The 17,288-nt window shown below is 41.4% G+C and overlaps 1 protein-coding gene and 1 long non-coding RNA gene across 3 annotated transcripts in view; both read right to left on the bottom strand.

Moving 5' to 3' along the window:
• Positions 1-689: 689 nt before the first annotated feature.
• Positions 690-4,552, bottom strand: LOC311052612. 2 transcript variants are annotated; one of them, XR_014601528.1, is made up of 2 exons: positions 2,690-4,552; positions 690-2,651 (listed from the first exon to the last, which is right to left on the bottom strand). It is a non-coding gene; the product is annotated as an uncharacterized lncRNA (long non-coding RNA). The 2 variants fall into 2 exon arrangements; XR_014601529.1 differs by having other exon boundaries at positions 2,696-2,801.
• Positions 4,553-4,901: 349 nt separating this feature from the next.
• Positions 4,902-17,288, bottom strand: part of rabgap1l (RAB GTPase activating protein 1-like) — a 151,449-nt gene continuing 139,062 nt past the window's right edge. The window contains exons 22-27 of the mRNA XM_084067647.1: positions 14,251-14,361; positions 11,890-11,994; positions 10,527-10,610; positions 9,040-9,111; positions 7,685-7,891; positions 4,902-5,228 (exon numbers count right to left, since the gene is read on the bottom strand). Coding sequence (XP_083923773.1) covers positions 5,052-5,228; positions 7,685-7,891; positions 9,040-9,111; positions 10,527-10,610; positions 11,890-11,994; positions 14,251-14,361 — 756 coding nt within the window. The 3' untranslated portion in view covers positions 4,902-5,051. The remainder of the gene's footprint in view (positions 5,229-7,684; positions 7,892-9,039; positions 9,112-10,526; positions 10,611-11,889; positions 11,995-14,250; positions 14,362-17,288) is intronic.

Raw genomic sequence — 17,288 nt, 5'->3', positions numbered from 1 at the left:
CTCACGTTTCATTTGACCAGTGGTGGAAAAAGTACTCAAATGTTTTACTTTAGTAAAAGTATCAATACTGCAAAGTAGAAGTACTCGGCTACAAGTAAGAGTCCGGAATTAAAAATGTACTTGAGTAAAAGTACAAAAGTATTGGTATAAAAATGTACTTAAAGTACCAAAAGTAAAATGACTAAATGTTTGAAAATAGCCGATCTACAAGCTCACAACGCGTCGCAATGCGACGCGTTGTGAGCTTGTAGATCGGCTATTTTCAAATAGCCTAGGTTTAAAATAGGGCTAAAGTGGTTAATGTATGTTTTATATGATTTATATCTGCAAAGTAACTAAAGTTGTCAAATAATTGTAGTGGAGTAAAACTAAAAAGTACAATATTTGCCTCTGAGATGTAGTGGAGTAGAAGTAAAAGTACTGAAAATGGGAAATAGTAAACATACCTCAAAATTGTGCTTAAGTACAGTAGTTGAGTACTTAGTTACTTTACCTTTACCTGCTTTGACCGCCAAGCCACAGTGAGTAACTGAATTATGTTCAAATCTTAGTGTTGATATCTTTTTATGATTTTCTTTCCCATTCTATTGACCGTTGCTTTAGAGGTAGAGTGAGAGACAGAGCGACAGAGAGGGAAAGAGAGAGAGAGAGAGACTATTCCACTCACACAATAACCCGCGAAAACATAAGCATATCAGTGAACACAAATGTCCATGTTTATTAATGTGTTATTAATGTATGTCAGACAGATACTGTACAGAAAAACACCCTGGAAGTCAGAGCACACCATCAGGAGGACTGTACGACACACGCCACACTCAGCGTCAGTCCCATACACAACCATGTTGTTGTCATCCAACTTGATTACTCTTTTGGCAACTGTCCTCTTCAACAACAAAAAAAAACAAAAAACAAATGTGTTTAAAACATTTTAAAATGAAAACAAGACAAAACTCAGCTCTGCTCTGCTTTTTGATAACTTGTGAGTACAAATAAACAACTTGGAATAGTGTTTAAAGCGTCATGGCTTGTGTTAGTGCATGTAGAAAACCACGGGGAACTTCACTAGGACTGACATGACACCAACTTATTAAACATTACGAGTCAGTATGACACACGGATGGAATGTGCTCAGAGCAAAAACACTTCGAAAAGATTTAACAAACTGGTTTCCATCTCGTACTCTCTTTCCACTGTGTAGGTTCCATTTGATCTGTCCACTTACAACAGTAGAAGACTGTGGTTGTACTGGTCAGCTCCCAGTACAACAGTAGTAGACTGTACTGGTCAGATCCCAGTACAACAGTAGTAGACTGTACTGGTCAGCGCCCAGCACAACAGTAGTGTACTGCGGTCGTACTGGTCAGCTCCCAGTCTAATACTGTGGTTGAACTGGTCAGCTCCCAGTACAACAGCATCAGACTGCGGTTGTACTGGTCAGCTCCCAGTGACCGACAAAAGAGAGATCTCTGCCTACTCATACGCCTGGTGACATCTAAATGGATTGTAGGGGCTACAGCTGGGTGGAAACAGTAACTGCGTTGCGGAACCAACGCACAGACGTTCCTTCATATCGGGACGGTGTCAGGATTGGGTTACAAAGCAGTGGCCGTGGGTTTGTCAGCGGACCTTCTAGCCTCTACGCTGAATTGTAGATTCCCCCCAGAACGTATCGGTAGGCGGAGATCTTTGATCGCCTGGCTACGTGAGACCACACACACACACACACACATGACCTCCTATGTCCAAAACTGTTACTTTTCTGTTTGGTCTGCGTTACCATGGAGACAGAACAATGGAAAAGGAGCGAAACGAAACCCAGACCCTAAACTTGGCGGTTTCAACGTGGTTCTGACTCAGCTACTTTGGTTCTCAAACATTTCACTTTCAAGGACCCCCCCCTCAGTTTGGTATGCATTTGGCATTTGGACCCCCGTAACTCTTGAGAGTGTACAGATTAGACCATCTCAGAGTTACAGACCTGTAATGATTTAGCTGGGGACCCCCTGGAACCCCATGAAGGATCCTTTGAGAACCACTCAGTCTACACAAACACAATCTGGCCATGTTTGGGGGGGGGGGACCAGGGGGAGTAGGGGTGGATGCAGTGGAACGGGAGGCGCTGTCAGTCAGTCAGTATAGGGGTACAACAGTGCCTCCTCCCCGTGGGGGCTCCTCACTAGCAGGTCAGTAGGGGTACAACAGTACCTCCTCCCGGTGGGGGCTCCTCACTGGCAGGTGAGTCAGTAGGGGTACAACAGCAGTGGCAACACAGACATGTGTGGGAGGCATAAGGATTGGTTCCAGGATTAAAATGGTTAAAATGATTGAAAAATAATTGGCTATTTGGAATTAAAAAATAATAATTACGTGAAAAAAAAAATGAAAAAAGAATGGCATCAGCCTTGGTGTCCTTGTCAAATGGATACCAGGTGTTTGGTCCTGGTAGGACAGACCAATAGGGTATCAGGGTTCTGAGTAGGACAGACCAATAGGGTATCAGGGTTCTGAGTAGGACAGACCAATAGGGTACCAGGGTTGGGTTTTGTTTTCATGCTGCTACACTCATGTATTAAACAATCATGATTAAAATAAAGACAAAGGCCACATGATGTAAAAACATTTAGACTGGAACCACTTGAGTTACAGAGCTGCGCGCGCACACACGCACACACACACACACACACACACACACACACACACACACACACACACACACACACACACACACACACAGAGCAGTGTAGTGTTGTCGGGTCAGAATGGTTCAGCTGTTCAACTGGACATACATTTTTCCACATACAGTACAGATCAAATGGGCTTGTGCTATCTGGATTTATTATGGCATTTTGGTTTGTAAATGAACATAACGTCGATGTACTGTACCGGAAGAAATGATTCATAACCACTTTTAACCTGCGGCTGATATTTTTTGATATGTCGTTATGCCATAGGCGAACATTTTCATAATGATGAAGTATAATGGGGCTTACAGTACGTGGTTAAGCCCAAAGTAACAGGGGAAAGCTTTCTCATGCAATGGACAATCGACAAGCTCACGTCCTTGTCGATCGGCTATTTTCAGCTGGGGTTTAAGTGGTCAAATGTTTTTTTTTCAACCTATTACGGGATGGCGTCACGTCAGAGATGGGCGACACATGGTCGGGTGAAGTCACTATAGTATGACCTGATAGTGGGAATGTGTAGCAACTACTCTGTCAACGACAACGTCAGTCAACTGTCTATTTGGTGGAGGGTGGAGGGGGTCCAATTTTGGACCTGAACGGCAGGGGCTCTCAAACTTTTTAATATCAAAGACCCTCGGTTTGGTATGCAGTAGGCCCACGGACCCTCATAACTCTGAGAGTGTTGAAATGGAACCAAATGGACCCGTAAGGGTCCATTTGGTTCCATCTGAACACTCTCAGAGTTTCCAGGTCTTTAGAGTCCATTTGGTTCCTAACGATCAATGATTTAGCTGGGGACACCCTGGAACCCCCCCCCCCCCCCCCCCCCCCCCCCCCAGGTCCGAAAACCCCACTTTGAGAACCACTGCCAAACGGACCTCTCTCTCTCTCTCTCTCACACACACACACACACACACACACACACACACACACACACACACACACACACACACACACACACACACACACACACACACACACACACACACACACACACACACTGTGCTTTATCATGTTGGACACATAGAAAGATGACATTCAAATTTCAAAACGGTGTTTAAAAACAACAAAAAGTTTCCTTCTATTTTTTTCCTCTCTCTTGAACATCTGTACAAGGTTAACAATAAAAAAAAAATCAATAATTAGTTATACATATTTATATGACACCATTGTTTACTTAATATTACTGTAAAAGGAGTACAGGTTGTTTTGTGTAGATTGTGAATGCGGCATCCCTTTCCTGCTAGCCGTTGCTACGCTATGCTAACCACACTCGTTTTGGCGTTGGTTTTTTTAATCAGGCAGCAAAAATAAAATCCTCGTGTGGCTCTAAAACGTTTTAGCACTATGTTTGTAAATCACAATTAAACTGTGAGCCTTAAAAAATATACCTGTACGTTATCGATTGTGCTAAGAAGACTTGGCACGATCACCTTACTTACTGTCCCTCTGTAGTAGCAGGGTTTGGCCTCTGGGCGGAGCTGTTATGCATTCATTCTTATGGTTACTGTTTGTAAGAAGTTTGTTTGAGGCATCAAAGCTACACCGACAGATTTGAAACATCGACCTAAAAAAAAAAACTTCCGAGTCGTCCAATCACCTCAACTCTTTGATCTACGACGTCCAATCACACATGACGACAGACAGATTGACGGGCGGTTGGTCCAACAGCGGTAGGTTCATTTGTTTTCCCCCGTGCCGTCCTCTCTCTTCGGCCATTCCTTGGCAGTCACAAAAATAATAACGAGTCTCTGTCTCCTCCTCCTGCTGGCAAAACAAAGGAACTACATCGTCCTGTGAGGCTGGTCTTCAGTTTCAGCTCGTGTGTTTTTAAGCTTCATCATTCGTTCCTCCAGTGGAAAAAAAAACCCTCCTCCTTATTACCCCCCCACCCCCATACCCCCATACCCCCCACCCACCCACACAGACAGACAGACAGGTACTCCCCTCCAAAACCAGTCCAGACCACCCATCTAGGGCAGCGACCTCTCAACCTGGTGGGCCGTGAGGCATATTGCAGATGGCCCCCCCGGTAAAAAAAATTATAATTGGCAAAACACGTATGATGTTAATGATAATATAGCATTAATATCACTATGCTAGTTCCGCTAATCCAAACCAGAACACAATTGATTGGTCATTAGAATAAACACGGCTCTGAAATTGCACAAGGCCCACCCAACCGACCGCTTAACACGGCAGCAGATGGGTGGGCCCGGCTGAGAACCATTTTTTTAAATTTGGGGGGATTTTCAAGATTCAGAAAAAAAGTGTTGAGGAACTGCTGGTCTGGGGGGGAGTACAGGCTGTGCAGTGGGGCGGGGCATAGCGGGGCGTGGCAGGGTGCAGTTGATGGGCGGGGTCTTACGGAGGCCCCTCCTTGGGGGAGGAGGGCGTGGCCGTCTGGGAGGAGGAGGAGGAGGAGGAGGAGGCGGCAGCGCTGCCCGTGGAGCTCTTCAGGGAGCCCAGAGTCTTACTGAACCACGAGTTCTTGGCAGCTTGGATCTCGTTGATCAACACGCCTCTCTGGTGTTCCAACTCCTAGATACACAGGCAGACAGAAAGCTTAAGGTCAACGTCATTGTCCTGTTATCATTAGTGTCTAAAGGTGCGTTCCACCCAAAGATCAAATATCCTTCTAGTTGCTTGAATCACTTCACTTTGGTCGCGCTGTGTCAGCATTAGTGAGGGGGGGAAATATCTCACGCTGAAATACGCTGCTCCAAGAAATATCTTATCTTTCGGTGTGAACGCACCTCAAGTGTTTAATGTAATACTGTAAGTGTTTAAAGTATATATACTGTAAGTGTTTAAAGTATATATACTGTAAGCAGTGTTGGGCAAGTTACTTTTAAAAAGTAACTAGTTATAGTTATTAGTTACTGCTCCAAAAATGTAATTTCGTTACTTTACTAGTTACTAAGTTATGAAAGTAACTAGTAACTAGTTACTTTACTTTACTTTTTTTTTTAAATAAGAAAAAATGTATAAAATAAAATAAAAAAATATATATTATTTCCAAATGATTTTGATAGGAAAATATTTTCTTTCACATCAGGATGTAATGATCATTACACTCAAAGCAATACAATAACCCTTACCCACCTATCTCCCACACTCCCTCCCCAGTCAGTTATCAGTTTGAATGAATTTGATGTCATTTGCATATAGATGTGAGTGGCCTTAATTTAACTGACAAAACCTTTTTTTTATATTAAAATAAAACACCTCTCACACTTATGCCAGTGTACTGTATTACACACACACACACACACACACACACACACACACACACACACACACACAAAGAGAGAGAGAGAGAGAGTTTTAGTGTTGCTCTGTGGCACAGTGAGAGAAAAGACCATTGTAGTCATTATGAAACGTAGTGGAACAATTAAACGTCTTTCTGCACTGTAGTGGCCCTGCTGCTTTCACTGCTATTTTGCTGACTGGTTCTCTGAAGGCAACAAACTCAACCGTTGCGATGGGAAGCATGTCCTCCTCAACAACATACCTGCCAATCAATCTGTTTAGTTGAGTCTGGGTGACATGCTGTGGCGATTTAAAAAAAAACGTTTTTTGGCCGTTCGTTTTTTGGCTCCATCTAGATCACTGCTGGTGGAGTCTTCTTTGGCGACTAGTTTTATAACCCCATGTACTTTAGGTAGGTGCTTCAGGAGATTAGCATTGCTGTTACTGGATGTGGACAATGTTTTCTGTCACTGCAATGTCTTTAGCGCCCTTTATCCCCACAAATTCTAAATAATGGTTATATTTCCAAGCTGCAAACTAACGCTGCGCTTTCGCTCAGCTGAGACTGCGTGTGTGCGGTTGTTGTGGTGGTGGGGGGTGTGTGTGTGTGTGTGTGTGTGTGTGTGTGGCAAGACCCGCCCAACTCTGTCTCTGATTGGCTTAGGCTGACATTTTACCCCCTGTTAACCAATCATCACTCCTCTCTCTCTGGCAACTTTCACTTTCTCAAGTTAGAGCGAGTGGGAGCGCTTGAATTTGCCTGTGTCCTTCCAAGCCTGCCTGTCCTGTTTAGATGACAGGCAAGCTGCTCCGCGGGGGAGACAATGCAGTTGGATCACTTAATGTAACGCAGTAACGCACCTTTTTAAATCACAGTAACTATAACGCCGTTACTGAATTGGAAAAGGCAACGTGTTACGTTATTAGTTACCGCAAAAAGTAGTTGCGTTACGTAACGCGTTACGTTAGTAACGCGTTAGTCCCAACACTGACTGTAAGTGTTTAAAGTATATATACTGTAAGTGTTTCATGTATGTATACTAGGAGTGTAACAGCCATACGATACGCATCACGAAACATAAGTAAACAGTGATTCTCTGGCAAATATATGGACATTGTATTGGAACACATATGGACAAACCCGCACCTTTATCCTGAGTTTTTTCTGAATGCCCTCAGTGCCAAGAACGAGTTATCCCAAGTTTTTTTTTAAATAAAAAAAAAATAAAAAAAATATATTATTATTATTAATTTTCTTTTTTGGAAAAGAATGTTCAGAACCCAAGATATCGTGATCCGAAGATTTGCTGCTCCATTCACTTCTTGTTTAACTTATTACTGAAAAAGGCTGTATCTCGGCTCCTGAGCACTTTTTTTTTAACTTTAAAAAAATTGCTGGCACAGTATGAACATATTTTTTTATTTCATTGGCACTGAGAGAGTTAAACCCCTCTTTCTCTTTTTTCTTCTTAAAATTGCTAAATACAACGCGCAAGAACTTAGTATTGATAACATCGATTATTAGCATTGCAAAACGATTCGATCCAATAATTTGCGTTGTAAAATAATTCGATACAAAGTCAAACGATACAATATTCTGCTGTTTGCATATCGATATAGTAGTTCGATGCAGTTACTATATCATTACACCTCTAATGTATACTGTAAGTGTTTCATGTATATATACTGTACGTGTTTCATGTATATATACTGTAAGTGTTTCATGTATATACAGTAAGTGTCACCTGGATCTTGCACTTGGCCTCCACCAGCTGCAGTTTGGTCTGAGCCAGTTCCAGCTCCATTTCTCGGAGCTGGGCTTTCAGCGAGTCCTTCTCGTCGTCCAGCTGCTCACTGGCGCCCCCTGGCCTCTCCCTGCTGGGGGCCACGGCCTGCAGGGGTCCGTCGGAGCCGAACACGTCCCTGCAGCGCTCACACGCCAACACCTTACTCTGTACAGGGTCAAAATAACACCCTGTGTTACTGGAGTGTTCACATACCATCACCTTACTCTGTACAGGGTCAAAATAACACCCTGTGTTACTGCAGTGTTCACATACCATCACCTTACTCTGTACAGGGTCAAAATAACACCCTGTGTTACTGGAGTGTTCACACGCCATCACCTTACTCTGTACAGGGTCAAAATAACACCCTGTGTTACTGCAGGGGTTCTCAAAGTGGGGTCCGTGACCCCCAGGGGTCCCCAGCTAAATGTATCAAATACTGTAGCATCCGAATCAGTTTAACCTGATATACATTGGCTACTGAAACATTTTAACAACATAAATCTTGTACGGGGGGCATCATATTGTCAAATGGGGGCTCTACGGCCAAATACGTTTACATTTGGGGTCCTTGACATGAACTAGTTTGGGTATCTTGTTGTATGACACTTCAGTGATTCTAATAATACATCATGATAATAATGGTAACAATATGAACCGTTACTATTATTAGTGGGCTCCATCTCTAGGGAGAGGACAGGCATGCTACTGTCACTATTCTTTATTCTTTATTTGTTCATGAATACATATTTAGTTGCTCCTCATCATTTTGTCACGTTCCAACTCCCCACTTCCAGCTAGAAGCTTCTTTCAGACTTCAAAATGTTTATCTCCTTTGGGAATAACTTTTTGTCAGTCAGTCAGTCAGTCTGCTGTTCTGCCTACCTGCCTGCCTGCCTTAACCTGACTACGTCAAATGGAAGAAGCTTGCGACACACATTTTGTTTCACAGCCTACTTCCATCTGAGACTCCGGTAGCAGAATCGATGACAGACGGCGTTTTCATTTTTTCAAGCTACTTGGCAGGTGATTGGATGATCCCGCCCCTAGCAGCCGCTGATTGGTTCTAACACGCAGTGGACCGGGCAGCTTTACTCACTGAGCAATCCCAGACTCCTTCCTGAAATCAAATGCAAATGAGATTTCCGGAGGGAGGGGGGTTTACCAGGCTATGCCTGCCTGCCTGTCTTTCTGTCTGTCTAATGCCCAATTTATGACCTGCACAATGAAAATAGCAGATATACAAGCTTGCAACCGATTGCGGATGCAAGGAGTCTGCTAGATCTGCTAGTTTGGAGAGAGTCCAGTCTCACCCTGACGATGTCCAGTTCCTCTTTGGTTGCAGCTTGTTGTTTCTCCAGCCTGGTGCTGAGCTGAGAACAGATCTACACACACACACACACACACACACACACACACACACACACACACACACACACACAGGAAGTGTCAACCACAGGAAGTATGTCAGGTAAACCATAGACATATAAAAGTAGACGCCTCCTCCGGCTCTGAGGCATCTGTATCTCGGGCGCATCACCCGCTTCCGCCCTCCCTCGGGAAGTTTCTGCGGGCGTCACAGAAGGGGACGTTCGGTAGGCCAATCAGAGGCAGGCGGGGGCGGGTCTTTTTTCGTAACCCAGCCCTTAACCCTTTAAGAGGCAGCCGTGCAGCAACTAGTCAGTTAGACTCGCTGTGATTGGCCAGTAGTCACTTTAAGTGGCATCTTGCCCTCTATGGCGGCCGCCAGAGCCTTGCATTGCGATACAGGTCGCTCCAATGAACCGCAGAGGCCAATGAGGTAACTAGGTTTCTATATCTATGAGGTAAACACAGAAGGAGCACACACCGGTATTGAGGAGGTGCTGACCACGGTAGAAATAACTGAGAAAACTAGGAGGAGGCCCACAGCGCGTAGCCACCATGCAATAGAGATTTATTAAAACCAACGTTTGGACAGTATAGTCTTCTTTGAAAACCATGAAGAAGACTTTATAAATTGCCAATAATTATGTGTTGTTTCTTCCTCGTTACTGATAGACATTCTAGCCACCAACCAACAGCAGAATAAAGATGTTTTATTTATTTTACCCACATACTCAGCTGCGCTATTCATAACCACACATTCATTCATGTTCTTACAATTGGGAAATATTTATTAAAACTATATGTTTATTAACTAAAAATATTATTTTTTAAAGTGAAATAAACAGGCTTTCCAACAGTATAAAATGTATTGCCAAGAAGCATTGTTACACCAGATACATAATCTACCAAAGTTCAGAACTTGTTTAATGTTTACTTGTTTATTCATTCAATACACACATGACCTGAGGAATGCTCCTCGTCCCCCTTTAAGGCTACTACATATATTAATGTTGTTAATGCAATTATACATTTCATTGTCTTTTATAAGTTTGTTGCACTTGCAATAATGTGTATGAACTCATGAATGTAACCATACTGGCTGTTCTATTTCCATTAAATAAATGTGTCACTTTACTTGAAATGATATGAAGAAATCAATACTAACAGGACACATTTAAAGCTTGCATTTGATCACTACTTTAAATACAATTATGATTTAATCTATATACTAGATACTAATAGTATATGGGGTTTAAGAGGTTAAGCAAATGTTATTAGTCAAACAATCTCAGCAACAAACGAGAAAACGGACTGGAAAATATGATGAAGAAACATTTTAAAATCACCCAAACTATGTTAATAGAACTGCATTTATCTTATTCATTCTTTCTTTCTATGTCTGCATGTACAGTATGTATAGTATAATGGTCACCTGTTTGTATTCAGTGATGATCGCAGTGGTTTTCTTGATCTCAGACTCGGCCTTCTCCAGCTCTCTCCTGAAAACTTCTTTAAGCTGTAGACAGACACAACCCACAACACACTTTAATGAATAAACCCCTTAATCTGTGCCGCGCTATGAGCTTGTAGATCTGCAGTTTTTAGGAAAATCGTGGAAGTTCTGTGCAAATCTTTGAATATATATTTTTTTAAAGCAAATATTTTTAACTCAAATACAGTATTTTGCTTCAGGGGGATTCTACAAATGTCTTCTAGATCCTAACAGTTTTCTGAAAAAAACTTATGTTGCTGTAATATCTGTGGTACTCAGACTTTTTCATGTCAAGGACCACCTAAAATTATATGTATTTGACCATGGACCCCCATCTCAAAATATGTTGTTCCAGGGACCCCCAGAAGTTGTAACATGAGTTAAAAATATATATATTCAAAGATTTGCACACATTTTTATGTTTTTTCTAAAATAGCCAAATAAATCTTAAAATGACACACAGATGCGTTCCCGGTCTTAAAGGGTTACTTTCACCAATCTGTATGGTTAATTAAGAAGAAAATGGCTTATCGACTTGAACTCTAGCACTGCTATTGGGCAAAATGAGACGATCTACAAGCTCACAACGCGATCGGCAATTTTTGGCAGAGATTTGATGTTGAGGGAAAATGGAAGGGGGCCTAGTATAGAGCCCTATAGGGACTACGGTCAATGAAGAACATAGGGTTTTAGTGGTCGTCATTTTAGACTCATGCCACCTGGACGAAGATACAGAACTTTGAAATGGCAAAACGTTTGTTTTAGTGGGAGTTTTGTCCCTTCAGCCATTGCTGCACTAAACAAAGTGCCTCGCTGATAGGATGGTTCTGTGTTTACTGGGGACTTCATGTATCATCTTGGTGTTATGATGTTGTGTGCTACAGTATATGGTTATGTGTTTCCTGTTGGAACAGAATGTGGAGATGAAGACTAAAAAACAATAACGGCAGATGTGAAATTTAACTGACTGGACCCGCTCTCAAAAGTCAGTGGTAAAAGAGGTTCATTTATCTGGATAAGCTGTTTGTAATGGGATATTTTGGATGTCATTATCGGCAATTTAAAAATATATATTTTTCAAAAAACATTTTAAATAAATGTCAAAAATAGCTTTCTGTCACGATGTGACACGTGAGCTTTTGGATCTTCTATTTCTGCTTCACACCGTACGTACGACCAAGTATAAATCGTCTCTGTCGGGTGGAGACCTATTATGTCCAAAACGGTTCTTTTCAGGATTCAAATTCAAAAATAGCCTAATAGCCTATTTTTGCATTTGAGTGAGTGAGTGGGGAGGTGTCACCTGTGCCGTCTCCTCCTCCTGCCTCCGCTTCTCCTCCTCCGTCTCCACCAGACGCTGTTTGGTGTTCAACAACTCCTTGTTCAGAATGTCTGCCTTGTCCTCCGCCTAACACGCACACGCACACGCACACGCACACGCACACACACACACACACACACACACACACACGCACACGCACACGCACACACCTTAATTAACTCTGGCTTAACACACCACAGGAGCTTACAACACAATAGTGTGGATGTCAGTCAAACATTTCACAAGAATCTGAGTAAAGAGCAGGTGGTTGCAGAAACACACTAATGTTTGATTGAAGTGGTTACTTACAGACCAAAACACACTAATGTTTGATTGAAGTGGTTACTTACAGACCAAAACACACTAATGTTTGATTGAAGTGGTTGCTAACAGACCAAAACACACTAATGTTTGATTGAAGTGGTTACTTACAGACCAAAACACACTGTTTGATTGAAGTGGTTACTTACAGACCAAAACACACTGTTTGATTGAAGTGGTTACTTACAGACCAAAACACACTGTTTGATTGAAGTGGTTACTTACAGACCAAAACACACTGTTTGATTGAAGTGGTTACTGTACTTACAGACCAAAACACACTGTTTGATTGAAGTGGTTACTGTACTTACAGACCAAAACACACTAATGTTTATGCTTCTGTTGTGAGGTGACATGACACTCTGTCAGAACATTTCCTCCTTCCTGTATGTTGCTCTAGAGACGCTGGAAGATCTTTGCCAGCCTATTGCTGAACTATTCCTGACATACACAACATATTTGAAGTGTACCGGACCGGTGCATGTTCATAAGGATAATTCCTTTTAACAGGTCGTTCATGAAAGTCCTTGCGGTCTTTGCGGTCATGTCCTCCTCAGAACAGAAGTTAACTGTTTATAATGAATATTGCTTGATATCGTAACATACTGCCAAGAGATATACAACAACTGAGTTTGGAGGAAAATCAATTCCCTTTTTGGCCAGTAGGGGGCAGCCATGACACATAGAATCCAGATACAGAACACATACTGTAGGGCAGGCTGTATGTTGGAATGACTTACTACACGTTATGAATGTATTTGAACAAGTTATTTAATCAACCATAGTAATGTGACTTGCCATAAAATAGTGTGATTGTAGAAAATCTAATACTATTGCATTGTGGCTCATGTCATGGTTTACTGGTTGTCTGAACAGTGCTCTCTGTAATTTGGGGGTCATTACTTGAGTAAAAGTACAAAAGTATTGGCATCAAAATGTACTTAAAGTACCAAAAGTAAAAGTACTAAAATGTTTGAAAATAGACAATCTACAAGCTCACAACGCGTCGCTATGCGGCGCGTTGTGAGCTTGTAGATCGGCTATTTTCAAATAGCCTATGTATAAAATAGGGCTGAAGTGGTTAATGTAAGTTTCATAATATCATAATTTATATCTGAAAAGTAACTCGTAACTAAAGTTTTCAAATAACTGTAGTGGAGTAAGAGTACAATATTTGCCTCTGAGATGTAGTGGAGTAGAAGTAAAAATATTGGAAATTGGAAATACTCAGGTAAAGTACAAATACCTCAAATAAACGTATTCAGTTACTTTCCACCACTGTGTGTAACCACAGATCTGTGAGTTAGTGATGTTATAGACTACTACCACTACTAACTACACATAGCTTGTTTTATTCCACAGTGTTAATGGCCTAGAGTACTCTGTGGTGGTGGACATGTTTATAGTTAAAGGAATGCTTCACCCGCTAAAACACATTTTATCTTATTAATTACTCACCCCATGAAGCCTTGAATTCATGGAGATTTTCCTTTGTTTTTGTCACATTCCTGAGCTAATAAGCCTCTATTTGACTAATTGAAGAGCAAGACCATCATTTAAAACATTCTCTTTGAACATGGATCATCAGTAGGCTCATCAGTGATTACACTGTGAGAGTTGTTTTGGAGTTTATATTTTTAAATGTTTTTGGGTGAAGTACTCCTTTAACTAAAACTAACAAAATAGTTGTTAGTTAAAGGACCACTTCACCCATTTTCAACCTATCTTCATATAATTGGTCCTCACTAATGCTCATTATCTCTCTATTTTATTCTACTCGGTCTGTGTCTCAGAGGTAGAGGGCTGTGGACGGTTCAGAAACCTGCCTACCAGTGACATCATCGATGGGGAATCCAAGCTAATACAAATCAAAGAGATTTAGTGATTGATAAAAGTGACGTTACAACGTCATCAATTCTGATGCACACTAACACACAGTGTGTGAGTGTGAGTGTGTGTGTGTGTGTGTGTGTGTGTGTGTGTGTGTGTGTGTGTGTGTGTGTGTGTGTGTGTGTTAGTTACCTGGTCCAGGTCACTACGCAGGGCGATCTTGCTGGTCACCAGTTCATGGGCCAGATCATCATTCTCCTGCTCCAGCCTCATACTGGCCTCCTGTAGACGACGGTTCTCCCTCTGCACACACACACACACACACACACACACACACACACAGACACAGACACAGACACACACACACACACACACACACACACACACACACACACACACACACACACACACAGTTACACCATCAATTTAAAAGCACTGTTTTATGGTGAATATGGTAATAATAATAATAATAATAATAATAATAATAATAATAATAATAAGATAGGCCTTTGCTGTGAATACAGATACAAGAACACATGGAGTAAATATGAACATATTGTACTTATGATCAATACATCTCTGTGTTTCTAGTCTCTGCATCCAGGCATTGCAGGTCGAGCTCAGAGAGAACCGATAGTTATGCTTCCATTCATAATATTATACAAACATTTTGATGATAGATTGAGCTGGGAAGGTTTGTATTTTCTCAGGAAAGGAATTGTGTGACAAACACTGATTTTAACCACCTCTTTGTTTAATCACTGATGTGGCATGACTTAGTTCTACACAGTAGTTCTACTCAGTGTTAAGTTGAAGGCATTGGATGTAACTTGTCCTGTGTTTACATAACGAAACAACATATACACATTTCCCTCTTGTACCAGAGAAGTGGATGGAAACATAACTACTGTGTCTTTCACACTCGCTCAACAGCACAATGCTAAAGCTAATCCTTGTTCATGTAAGCAGCATGATGCCAAAGCTAGTCCACATGAATTCAAACGGGGGCTGCCCATTATTCCGACGTCCCAAAAGTACACAATATGTTAGGTTAGTGTGAGGTTAGGGTTAGTTAGTTAGTTACGATGCATGCTGTCGGACAAATGGTACTGCGGAACAATGGACTGTCGGACTAATTGCGTATGGCACCACTCAAACAGCATGATGCTAAAGCTAGTCCTCATTCACTCAAACAGCATGATGCTAAAGCTAGTCCTCATTCACTCAAACGGCATGATGCTAAAGCTAGTCCTCATTCACTCAAAAAGCATGATGCTAAAGCTAGTCCTCATTCACTCAAACGGCATGATGCTAAAGCTAGTCCTCATTCACTCAAACGGCATGATGCTAAAGCTAGTCCTCATTCACTCAAAAAGCATGATGCTAAAGCTAGTCCTCATTCACTCAAACGGCATGATGCTAAAGCTAGTTCTCATTCACTCAAACGGCATGATGCTAAAGCTAGTTCTCATTCACTCAAACAGCATGATGCTAAAGCTAGTCCTCATTCACTCAAACGGCATGATGCTAAAGCTAGTTCTCATTCACTCAAACAGCATGATGCTAAAGCTACTAGTCCTAAAAGAATGGCTGACCTCAAAATACAATTGGGCTTAGTAGAACACCCTAGGAAGACCTTGGTCCTCAGTCCCCCGCCCCCATCCCTCCTTAATTCTCTGTAAATATACCTTTTGCTGCTACTGGAGCTTTTTACCGATATGTATTGTATTGTATTTTATTGTATGTCTTACGGATGAATTGAGTACAATGGACCACAATGGAAACAAGCCCCTGGGGCTTTTTGTATATCCTTTTAGCATAACATTTGACTGTAGCCTACTACCTGTACTGTTAACAAACTTAATAAAGTATTCAATGAATGAATGAATCAATCAATCAATCAAAAGCAGACTTGGAATACAGCTGGTTGTCTTTAAATCAGGGACTAGTTTAGAGCTGGGACCGGGTGAATGTAGAAGATAAAACGAGCAGCTTTTCAGGAGCAGAGTCATCTATCTTCTATACCTTATATATGGGTGTAAGTATATGTACTTGTAAGCAGGAACGCAGAGAGCATTGGAGAACCATGCTCCATTGAACCAAGGGTTCACGCGCGCGAAGCGCACAAAACATAGCGGTTTCTGGGCGGATTGTGTTAGTTTCTTTTAGTTTTTTGGTTACTTTATTTCGGTTTTAGGGTTAGGGTTATGTTATTTAATTCTTATTTTTGCCTGATTTTACTGATGTATTATCAAAAAAATAACTAAATAATGCTGCGCACATATATTATATCGTCGGTGTCCAGCCAGGACCAGCTAACTCCATTTTCAGTTTTTTTTTTTTTTTTCATAAATCAAGGCTATTGAACACCCTTTAGGTCTGTGTAAAATATCAAAACATTTGAACCAATGAAAAGTATTAAAAAGCGCCTCTGACGAAAACTCCCAACTCCATTGGATCCTCAAACTGTCCGTCAAAAACAAACAACTCCCCCCTCTCCTCTACAGCGCTGCTTTTCAACAGCATGCGTAGAGCGCGTTGCGCAGTGAACGAGGAGGAGGACCACGTAAACAAGCTCCCCGTAGTCTGTTAAAACTATGCAGTGTACCTGTTTATCAAACTTAGCACTGACGCTAATGTTATGAAAACAAGTAATTATATTTCTAAAATCTATTAAGTGTTTAATGAGGAGAGCAATGTGACAAGAAGAAAGGCGTTCATAGCATTTCTGTCGCGCTATTCTACTACCTCTTTGCAGAAGTTATTGTAATATTTAAAGTCCTGTTTATTATTGTAGGCCTATATAATAAGTGGCATGAAGCATCAGGGCATTAATTCACACGTTGTTGTGATGCATTGTGAGCTTGGAGATCCATTGTTAGCTTTTGAGAATTTGTACCCTTCAGAAACCTCTCCCTTAGCAGCGAGTGGAGCTATTGTTGTTTGGACACCTAACTCCACTTCAGCTTGATTTCTGCTCGTCTGAAACTGCTAACTCCACTTGCGCTGGGTAAAGTGTTGATTTACCCGCGATTTGGTTAAAGTGTTGATAATATAATGACACATGCAAGTATCTGACAATATATAAAGTCACTATACCAACTTTGATGAGGCAGTATTGCTTTGTTTTAAAAATATAAGGTTTTCTTCATTTCCTGAAAAACGTATATTTTGTTTTTGCGTTTCCTGAACAATGAGCGTTTTGGAGTTAGCAGTTTCTGGCTGGACAG

This window comes from Gymnoscopelus microlampas, assembly GCF_963454915.1.
Source record: "Gymnoscopelus microlampas genome assembly, chromosome: 9".
NCBI classification, from domain to species: Eukaryota; Metazoa; Chordata; class Actinopteri; order Myctophiformes; family Myctophidae; genus Gymnoscopelus; species Gymnoscopelus microlampas.
The sequence above is the reverse complement of the archived record's forward strand: the minus strand, read 5'-3'. Positions and strand labels throughout refer to the sequence as shown.